This window comes from Salvia splendens, chromosome 12 (assembly GCF_004379255.2).
Source record: "Salvia splendens isolate huo1 chromosome 12, SspV2, whole genome shotgun sequence".
NCBI classification, from domain to species: Eukaryota; Viridiplantae; Streptophyta; class Magnoliopsida; order Lamiales; family Lamiaceae; genus Salvia; species Salvia splendens.
In genome coordinates, this window is record NC_056043.1 from 1984184 (window position 1) to 1995417 (window position 11234).

Genomic DNA, 11234 nt, shown 5'->3' on the forward strand with positions numbered 1-11234 from the left:
TAATTAGAACTAAATCTATTAATGAATGTGTACATTTAAATGCCGTCAGTTTTCATATACATATTTAGTTCAGGTAACATTACAATATATTTGATGAGATTAAAAAATAATTTTTTTCCATACACTAAATTTTTAATCGGCAGTTTCATACTTAATGCATTAATCAAGAAATGAGACTGTTCTCATTCCAATTTTCAAAAAACCTGACATTTAGAAAGCCCTTTCACTAATAGAGATCTCAATCACGATATTAACTATAGCCCTCTACTATCAGTAAGGATTATCAAGTAGGTTGACCCAGTGTAAGATATCGAATACAGATCTAAAACCTCCAAAATAGAATAAGTGATCAACAAAGTAAAATTGAACTAGGACGGAGGAAGAATTTTATTGATATTTGGCTCATTTGTTGGTCATGATGAGTATATTTTAAAGTTAAGGGTTTAGGATTTAGATTTCAATGTTTGAATTTTTAGTGTATAGGGTCACTATATTGCAATGAAATGAATGTTTTGAAAGATGATCGAGGGTAGTTAAAAAGTATAATGAATATTATAGTGGCAATAATCTAATTTTAAAGATTTTATTTTAATACTATAAAATTATCTATTTGATAATCTCAGTATACTATTATAGTGAAATATATAATTAATTTAACTATAATTTATATTTTCTATCTTCTGTCAATGAAAAATTATTATATTGATAAACTCACTTTTGTATGTCTGCGTGAATGTTATTTAATACTAATAATTTATTTATTTTTAGTATAATGATAATCTTTCTAAAATTGATATGCACACTTTAATATAATTTCAGGTTTATTATCACAAATAATTATGGTAAATAGTGTTTAATATGCACCATACATAAATATATTTTGAATCTTCTACATTCTCGTTATTGATTAATTAATGAGATTAATTATGTTGTTTGAATGTTTCATTTTTATTTTTTCCGCTTCTTGATTCTCAATAATTAAATAAATTTTCATTCACATAACTATAATTAGTAATTCATCATATTTATTTAAAAATTTATAAAGTTAAATTCACAATTATTTATAATTTAAACAAAATATTTCATAATTGGAAGAAAATAAAATGGATCGTGCATAGCACGGGTGTTATACTAGTTAGTAATAATAATACACTCCTATGTCTTAATTTTCACATTTCAAATTTATAATAAATTCTTATTGATACTCGTGATAGAATATACATATCTTCATTACAACTAATAGGGAGCATATTTTTTCAAAAGTGAGTCATCGAATCTATCCCATAGATTATAATTTCATCGAAATTCTGTGAAGTCTATTAAATTTATCTGTAATTTATAATAATTGTAGCACTTTTATCTTGATTTTATAAATTTTATAAATTTACAATTTTTATGACGATTTGTTCAACATTTATTATTAGAATTTCACTCCTAAGACGGAATTGTAGCATGATCAATGTCGAAGATGATAGTAGTACTATTTATATTTCTTATATTAAAATTTAATTTTAAAAAATAATTGTATGAAAATGATTGAGTAAGTAATACTATGAATTGACATAATAAGTAATACTATGAATTGACATAATTTTATAATTATTTGATGCACTTTAATAACATCATTAACCATAGAAGAGAATAAATAGGCGGTTGACATTAACTGCTAATAAAAGAAGTCTAAAAACGACGTCGTCACGGCCCAGCGACTGAAGAGGTCTTCGTCAATGGGGTATGGCGTTGGTTGGCTGCAAAGCAATTCTCTTTATCCACTTCCTTTTACGTTAAAATATCTTCAAATCCCATCGCACGTCACTGTCTTGACCGGATGAGCGTAAGCGGCTCGAGGAAAGCTCCAAGAGGCATATTGTTCCTCATTTCCACTGTCCACTGCAAGCTCACTAATAATGGAAAGAACATTGAGGTTAGTGTTCATGTCTTCATTTTGCTTGATTTTCCTTGCAATTCCCGCTTTAGCAGCTGCATTGCCAAGACAGAAGCTCATCCAAGATGAAGGTGATCATAGATTTATGTTTTGCAATTCGTTTTTAAGTTGAAACTGTTTCAAGATTCGATTTTTGATGTTCTTGAATGGCAGTGGAAGCACTGGAAGAGATAGGGAGAAAGTTGGGGAAGAGAGATTGGGATTTCAGCAAGGATCCCTGTGGTGGAGAAGGGAATTGGACTGCCAATGATGGATTAGGCGTTGAGAATTTTGTCACTTGCGATTGCTCTTTCGATCACAATACTACTTGCCGTGTTGTTAGAATGTATGAATTCAAACCCTTGTTAGTTACATGTGTTTTTAGTATATGGAGCTTTGAGCAATGTGAAAATTTTATGCATTAACGCTTGTCGAAACTTGGGAATTTGTGTTATTACTAAGTTTCTGAGCGTGTGGTCTAACGGTTTTTTGACTGTCACTTTCACCGGGCAGGGTGGGAGTGGGGTTGGGCTCCGGGCGATGCTAGGGTGTATCTCAGAACGAGGGATGTTCTGTGATAATGTTTCGGGTTACAGATTAGAGCGTAGTGTGTTGTTGGCTGATCTATCTAGCTGTGTTTCACTTCAATAGTTTGTTCTTGTCCAGTTACTAAGATGTATGCGAGAATTAGAGTACTAGTAGAATGTTTCCTACTTAACTTAGTTGTTCCCTTAAACGTCGACTGTTTAGAACACATTTCAGGAAAGCTGTTTCTGCTTATGTATGCCTCTTCCACTTTCAGGATCTAGACGGATTTTATGTTTACGTTTTGTATTAACATCATTACCAACTCCAGTGTTCAGTATATAAAAGCTGATTACTCATGCTACTAAGTTGTCGCTGTTTGCATAAAGCATTTACACATTAAATTACCGCAGGTCATTGGATGGACAGAATCTAACAGGAGTAGTTCCACCGGAATTTACCAGGCTTCGCTACCTTAAAAGTTTGTATGTCATTATTCTAAGATCGAAGCTATACTTCCATTTTTGAACTTGTTAGTGTTTGAAGAATAACAAAATTCAATTTTTTTCAAGCAGTGAAGTTGCTCCATTGTGTTGTGCAGGGATCTTAGTCGCAATTGCCTAAGCGGCTCTATACCTCTTCAGTGGGAAAATATGAGCTTGGCTGAACTGTAAATCTAAGCTTTGTGCTCTTATTTTAGCCCTGTATCCCTCAGGCGTAACTCATCCACACATGTTCTTGACTGTTAATTATTACTCGGTTTGTGCCAAATATATGCAGGTTTTTAATGGCCAACAGATTGTCTGGTCCATTTCCAGTTGTCATTACCAGAATTACCACTCTCGTAAACCTGTACGATAATATTTTGAAATTTTTATCTTTGTCCTTCTCTTTGTAACCACAACTTGGATGTAATGTAACATGTTTTTTTTAGTTCTGCAAGATTTTTGTACAAAACTTGCTGCTATGCTGCTCGTAAATGTATTGAGATTGAGACATATGTGCAGGAGTCTTGAAGGGAACCAATTTTATGGGCCCATTCCTTCGGAAATTGGACGCTTAGTCAATGTGCAGAGACTGTAATTTTCTTTCAATATACCACATTCTAATCAATATTTACTTCCTTCTTCTGCAAAGAATGTCCTAATTGGTTTGTTTCGACTGCGTATACAACCTTTTCAGTGCTCTATCATCAAATGCATTTACAGGAAACCTACCCCTCGGATTAGCCAGGATGACAAAGCTAGTTGATTTGTAAGTACCTCGTACAATTCATTCAACTTCTTCTTGTTTTCTTCCTCTTTTTGGGGCTCGCAGGCGAAGGGGTGTTGTCAATTCCAGTTAATTTATCTTTTTTTTTAAAATACAGAATTACAATAATAAGTAGTTTTCATGTGTTGTCTACTACTCTTAGGAATGAGGATGCAAGATATCTAGCTTCTTCTTTTTTTCCTCTTCTTTGCAAGGATTTGTGGTTTACGTTGAAATTCTTCAATTATGTAGGTGGCTAAGTGACAACAACTTCACAGGAAAGATACCAGATTTTATCAGTCACTGGAAGCATATTGAAAAAATGTAAGCTGTCTTGTCTTTTGTTTGAAGTGGGCATCGTTGGTCATATCACTCTGGAATTACATGGTTAATCTTTGGCTTGCTGCAGATTCATGATAGGTTGCTCCCTTCAGGGACCAATCCCTTCTTCTATTTCTACTCTTACAAACTTAACCGACTTGTAAGTAGTTGGAATTAGCTTTCCAGTTCTTGTTTTTGGGTTGTGGAACGATCGTTTATCCTGTTATGACATTTCAGGAGGATCACTGATTTGAGAGGTGAACAGTCTCCTTTTCCTCTCATAAGAAATATGAAGTCCATCACAGTGCTGTGAGTTTTATAATAATTGCTCTTGATTTTACGCAACTGATTCAAGTCTGGATCGTTTGAAATCGATTCTGATACACAGGATACTGCGAAACTGCTTAATACGGGGTGAGATCCCTGAGTTTCTGGGAAACATGGCAACGTTGAAGACTTTGTAAGTGTTTGAGACTTTCAATCATCATTTCCAAAGCCTTATTTACTATCTTCTGGATTCTCACTGTTCAATCGGCTGAATGAGTTTCTCCTTTGGTATATCGAAAATAATGTTGCAACATTCTAAATTTCCCCTGAATGACCTGATATCTTATCAAAATGGAATTATTAAGTACCTTTCTCTCTTCAACTTCGAACTGCAGGGACCTTAGTTTTAATAATTTGACCGGGGTTATTCCAGCGTCGTTCGAGCATCTTGCAAAAGTTGATTTTATGTAAGTCCGTACTCTTTTTTAGTTTTTGAATGCACTTTCTAACATTCGTTTAGTTTTGCTGCTTAATCAACAACTATTGTTGCGCGCTTATAGGTATTTGACTGGAAATAGACTTACCGGACAAGTTCCTAAGTGGATTTTATCACGAAACAAAGACGTGTGAGGATCTTTCTCCATCATCATATGTGCTTTAGTATATCTGACATTGATGGCTTTTGATGGCATCTTTTAAACTCGAACATCGCTCTTGAAAATGTGAAACTCCTCATGACATTTACAATAATATGCATTTGCACTAGTTAAGGTCTTGAAAATTTTCACTTATGTTAGTATTATATTGCAGAGACTTTTCTTTTAACAATTTCACATTGGACAACTCTTCGCCGACTGAATGCCCACGAGGGAGTGTGTAAGTATATAATCTGTCGTTCTTCTGCCTGTCATTTTTTCAACCACAGTCGATCCAACCTATATTTCCCGTGCTTGTGTTGCTTCAGAAACCTTGTCGAGAGCTACTCCTCAGCAGCTACTCAGTTGTAAGATTACAAGCTACGTTTTTTAGTTAGACGAATCTATATTCAAAGAAGTCACATTCTTTAAAAATATCGATATCCATACATGATCTCCATTTTCCATTTTGTCTAGTGGTGGAGTTCAATCATGCTTGAAGCAAAATTTTCCATGCCAGAATCCAATACAACAGCGTGAGTAAATTTACAATTTCTGAATTATTTCGAATTAATTTGTACTCCCTCCGTCCCAGCCTAAGGGAGACATTTCCTTTTTGACAATAATCAACTCACTTCTCTCTCTGAAAGTTGTAATCTTAAGTTTGGGTTATAATTGCTATTATCTGTTTCACTTAGAAGAGATACATCAAGATCAAGTTGTGAACTTCATTTATTTACCATTTCATCGGATGCATGTACCATTCATTCAAATTGGGAGGAATAGATCATGACTATCTTCTCTATTGTTTACCAACAGAATACTATTCACTACACATTAACTGCGGCGGCCAAGAAACAACTACCAACGATAAGACAAAATTCGAAGCTGATTTAGAAGCCAGAGGTGCAACAACGTTTTATTCGAGGGAGAATTGGGCTCTTAGCAGCACAGGGGATTTCATGGACGACGCTTTTGAATCCGATACATACATTATGGCCACCAATAGTTATGCTCTACATAATTTAACCGGCCCTGTATCAGAGCTCTATAGCACAGCTCGTGTGTCTCCTCTCTCTCTCACCTACTACGGTCTTTGCCTCATGAACGGAAACTACACGGTGAAACTTCACTTTGCTGAAATTGTGTTCACAAACGACAGTACATTTACCAGCCTTGGCAGGCGATTCTTTGATGTCTATTTGCAGGTAAATGCTGTCCCGTCCCAGTTGAAACGTTTCACCCTAAGATTATTTAATTTGCTAACCATTATCGTGAGTGCAGGAAAACTTGGTGTTGAAGGATTTCAACATTGCAGCTGATGCCGGTGGGACTGGAAAACCCATTATAAAGACTTTCACTGCAGTAGTTAAAAACAATACGCTGAAGATCCATCTGTACTGGGCCGGAAAAGGAACCCAAGGCATCCCAGACAGAGGAAATTACGGTCCTCTGATATCAGCTATATCAGTAGATCCTGGTATTCTCTCTTATTAAGAAAAATAATCATCACGCTTTTTGCGTCACTGCTTGTCACTTTGTAGTTCAGTGCATATCGTAACAGGCAGTGATAGCTCCATGGCAAGTAAATCATGAATTTACGATAAAAACATGACTACAAACGAAAGCAGCTATCAAATTTTAGGGAAGCCTTTGCATTTGTTAGCTTGCTTGAGTTTTTATGAAATTTTGGTTCTGCAGATTTCAGGCCTCCTGTTCGCCACAAGAAAGTTAGCTCGGTTATGATGGGTGGGATGATAGCTGTAGCAGTTTCCCTTCTACTTCTCGTTGTCGTGATCTTGCATAAGAAATGCTTCCTTGGAAGAAAAATCTCTACTTATAAAGGTACCTCCTCTAGAGTTACTATTTTCTCACATTATGCATGTTTTAGACTGCTACGTATATCTATCAGTACGATATCGAGATATGCGTTTTTTCAGTCTGAAAATAGCGTGGGAGGTTCTTGAACTAATTTATCCGATGAAAATAGCTTTAGATATACTACTATTTAGTTTTTGAATGAAGAGGCTTTCAAATTCCAATTGTTCTTTACTTATATTTCATTTATATTACAACTTCTGTCTTCTGGCACACGTTAATTTTTCGAATGGAATTAGCTTCATACGTATCAAAACCAAATAGCTTTCGACCGTGTGGCTATGCAAAGAAATAACTTCATAAACTACGCTTATCAATTGCTCTCTGTCCCATTTCAATAGGCTTAAGGCACAGAAATAGGATGAAGGGATTTATCTCATTTTCTAACGACCGTATCTTTCATGATCAGAGCTTAGAGGCATTGATCTACAAACAGGTCTATTCACGTTAAGACAGATCAAGGCTGCGACTGGGGACCTCGATCCAGCTAACAAGATTGGCGAGGGTGGTTTTGGTCCTGTTTACAAGGTGCGCATTGTTTTCTCTCGTTACTTCTCCTCAGATAGCTATGAAAACCTCTCGTAATGTAGATGTCATCATGTCGCCAATCGTTCCATTGTGCAGGGTCTATTATCAGATGGAACCATTATAGCGGTGAAGCAGCTCTCGTCTAAGTCTAAACAGGGAACACGCGAATTTGTCAATGAAATCGGATTGATTACTGCATTTCAACACCCTAACCTTGTAAAGCTCTATGGATGTTGTGTTGAAGGAAATCAGTTAATGCTGGTGTATGAATATCTGGAAAATAATAGTCTCTCACGCGCCCTTTTCGGTGAGAATCATACTCTAACTGCCCAATATTTCAGTGTTCGATACTACTAAACCATTCGATTGGCAGCTTCTGATTTTGTTCCATTATAGGGAATCAAACAACGGAAAAACTGAAGTTAGACTGGCCTCAGAGAATGAAGATCTGCCTCGGCATAGCTAAGGGATTAGCATACCTTCACGAGGAGTCGAGGCTGAAAGTAGTCCACAGAGACATCAAGACTAGCAACGTTCTACTTGACAAAGATCTGAACGCAAAAATATCCGATTTTGGCCTTGCAAAGCTTCATGAGGATGATCACACACATATTAGTACAAGAGTTGCTGGAACTATGTAAGCTTATTTTTCTCAAATTTCCAAGATTTTACCTTTCTGAATATTTCTGTTAAATGTAGCATGTCAAACTATAATCTACTAAGATATTATAATAGGCAGTTATATGACTATGTTTTGATTGTAAGTTGTCTTGTTTCTGATTCGGAATGCAGAGGGTATATGGCTCCAGAATACGCAATGCGCGGTCACCTGACAAACAAAGCAGACGTGTACAGCTTTGGCGTCGTTGCCTTAGAAATAGCCAGCGGCAAAAGCAACACAAACTACATGCCAAAGGAAGACTCTGTTTATCTTCTTGACTTGGTATTGTCTCTTTGCTTTGTGTGGATTTTTGGTCAATTCCGAAATTGGAATATGAAATCTCGACTTTTCAATTTTTCGCAATTGTCCTATGATGGTTAAAATCGAAACTGACGTTGCAAAATCAAATATGGTGTGGCTAACCATCGTTTCTGACAAAATGACGTCGTTTTAATTAACACCCGAAATAGAATAACGTCGCTTTATTGTCCTGACCAAAAGTCGACATAAAGTTATGATTTAATTGACAATTATCCTTTTAACATGTGTAGACTAACACCCTCGTGCTTTTATCAGGCCAATGTTTTGCACGAGAGAGGTAGCGTGTTGGAGCTCGTTGATCCGGAGTTGGGGCATGACTACTCGTCCGAAGAGGCTACGGTGATGCTGAACGTGGCCCTTATGTGCACAAATGCAGCCCCGAGCCTGAGGCCAACGATGTCTGAGGTGGTGAGTATGCTTGAAGGAAGGAGTGCTGTTCGGGGTCCAATCTCGGATGTCGGGTCGTCGAGTGGCGATTCGAAGTTCCGGGCCATAAGAAAACACTTCTGGGAGAGCCATAGTTTGACAGCAAGTAGTGGTGTGGGTTCTGATTCATTCTTGGAAAAATTAGACAGTGAAGAGAATTATATTCTTCAAACAAATGGGCAGAACAACAATAGTTCGAATATTTGACCATTTTTTTTTCGAATAAAATTATGTTCAAAATTTATTTTACTAAACATATGAGTAAATTGATCTTTTTAGCCACAATCACAAACGAGTAAACTGATCTTGACTATAATATGGTAATGGTAGTGATAAAATGCAAATTCATTTATTGTACAAACTCTAAACTTTTTAACATATTGTCAATATTATAACATCCATACAATGTCAACATGGTGTAAAATATCAAGATTTTGATGTCAATACAATGCTAATACAATATTAACACAATGTTAATACAGTGTCAACAGTTGACACTGTGTTGATATTTTCTATTGCTGTTATTTTGTAATCTGTTGACATTTTTTAACGGTCCAGATCATAGTTTAGAGTTTGCACAATATTTAGAATTTGCATTCCGACTATAATATTTTGAAATAAAAAAAAATTACCTATTGAAATAATGAAATCCTTACATGGAAAGCGTGTGGAATCGAAGGGTTTAGGGTACACATAAAATTGGCAAATTAAGATGATCAAATAATTCAAATATATCAATTTAAACGTCATGGAAATAAATAAAATCATAATCCACCTAACGAAGGAAATCTTAAAAATAAATAAAAAATTTGGCGAATTAAGATGTTAAATAGAATTCGACATATAATAGGCAAGGCTTTTTTTAAATTGGTAGAACCACTATAAAGAAGGAAAAAAGTGTATTCCTAAAAAAAAGATTTCGATTTCTTGTAGGTTTATAAATACAACCAACTTGTACAAACCAAATTTAAATTCGAATCGACATTGATTTATTGAATTGGAATTGGAATTCCAATGATGTGGATGAACGATGTTGAAATCTCAACGAAAGTAGTAAATCAACCACTCCACCATATTGATTTCCCTCATCTTAGCATCAAATTCAATTTTTCCTTCCACACCAAATATTATGACTATCTCATAAACATCGACTCTTCTTCTTCTAGAGCCAAGCCACGGCTTCTTCCCTCGATTTCCGCAAAACGCACCACCACGGCCACCGCCATCTTCCGAGAACGCTTGTCGTACGATGCAGTCAAAAAGGCCATCACGGATCATATAGGAAGGGACAAGCACTTGCGCGGTCTCTTGACCAAGCGCGCGTGGGAGAATGTGGTCAACGCTATTGGAGTCAACGGGACAGTACCTAAGTATGTCGAATTAAATGTTGATTTGAGTATAGAGATGAAGTACTCGTATGTGAAGATGGAATCCACGAGCTCGGCGCTGCATGACAAGTTCGGTATTACATATCGGTTGTTAGCCGAACTGAATCGAGTTCGGTGATTAGCCGAGCTTCATCGAGTTCGGTGATTAGCCGAGCTTAATCAAGATCGGCGAAGTAGCCGTTGTGAAGTAGCCGTTGCTCAGTCATAGCCGTTGAAGTATTAGTTAATTTTCGGTTAGAGTTAGTTTGTAACTGCAGTGTGTAGTTAGTGAGCTGTTGAGCGCGGTTTTTTGTAGTAGTCTAGCTCAGCTACATATACTCTACTTCTACTTGAAGAGAGAGTAATCCATTGTGTAATGCTATCAGATACGCGACTCAATCTTGTTATCACAACGAGATCGATTCCGGAACAAGAAGAACGAATACTTGATATGAAAATGAATAAGCAAAAACAATTCTTGGAGAGTCAATGGAAATCTTGTGTTTTATTTGTGTGGAAGATTACAAAACTCTTGGATGAAAAAATCTCTTTTTCTTTTTCCACAGCTCGGCTCTATTTAACTAACACTTATCTAACAACTAGTTCAAACCTAACGGCTTTCATTTAAAGCTAACTAACTAGTCGCATCCGACGACGTGCATCAGTTAATAACAACTGTTAACTCCGAACTCGTTTAAGTTCGGCCAACACCGAGCACCAACACCGAGCACTGAGCACCGAGCTCAACACCGAACATTGAGCTCGGTTAATCCCTGAGCACGACTACAAACTCGACCAATCACCGAGCATGATTGCAGTTCGTCAGATCACTGAACAGCATATCGGTCCCTAATCGCCGAACAGTATATTGGTAACCGAACTGAACTGATTGTGCAGTTTTGCCCCAATCCTCATAACAAATCTCCACCTTGGGACATAACTGGACAATCCATAGATTTCATCCATCTTCCACAATCACTCCAGCTGAATCAGATTCACCAAATCCATGCAATACTTCAACTTAAGTCCGGGCAACACCTTTGTTAGCATATCAGCTGCATTGTGCTCAGTAGCTACCTTTTCAATCTTCACTGAGCCCATTTCAACTTCATCCCTCACAAAATGAAGCT

The 11234-nt window shown here is 36.5% G+C and overlaps 1 protein-coding gene across 3 annotated transcripts; it reads left to right on the plus strand.

The window, feature by feature from the left end:
- The first annotated feature begins 1762 nt into the window (after nucleotides 1-1762).
- Nucleotides 1763-8991, plus strand: LOC121759026 (probable LRR receptor-like serine/threonine-protein kinase At1g07650). 3 transcript variants are annotated; one of them, XM_042154515.1, is made up of 24 exons: nucleotides 1763-2016; nucleotides 2099-2270; nucleotides 2863-2934; nucleotides 3051-3119; nucleotides 3230-3301; nucleotides 3457-3528; nucleotides 3632-3703; nucleotides 3953-4024; nucleotides 4110-4181; nucleotides 4259-4330; nucleotides 4410-4481; nucleotides 4684-4755; nucleotides 4849-4914; nucleotides 5099-5164; nucleotides 5253-5291; nucleotides 5401-5459; nucleotides 5743-6131; nucleotides 6208-6403; nucleotides 6625-6768; nucleotides 7211-7329; nucleotides 7426-7636; nucleotides 7726-7966; nucleotides 8122-8245; nucleotides 8567-8991. In XM_042154515.1, exons 1-24 carry the CDS (start codon nucleotides 1908-1910, stop codon nucleotides 8942-8944), a joined length of 3030 nt encoding a protein of 1009 aa, XP_042010449.1. In that variant the 5' UTR covers nucleotides 1763-1907; the 3' UTR covers nucleotides 8945-8991. The 3 variants fall into 3 exon arrangements, with proteins under 3 accessions (XP_042010449.1, XP_042010448.1, XP_042010450.1); XM_042154514.1 differs by having other exon boundaries at nucleotides 1765-2016; nucleotides 8122-8272; XM_042154516.1 differs by having other exon boundaries at nucleotides 1766-1924; nucleotides 8122-8272.
- Nucleotides 8992-11234: the final 2243 nt, after the last annotated feature.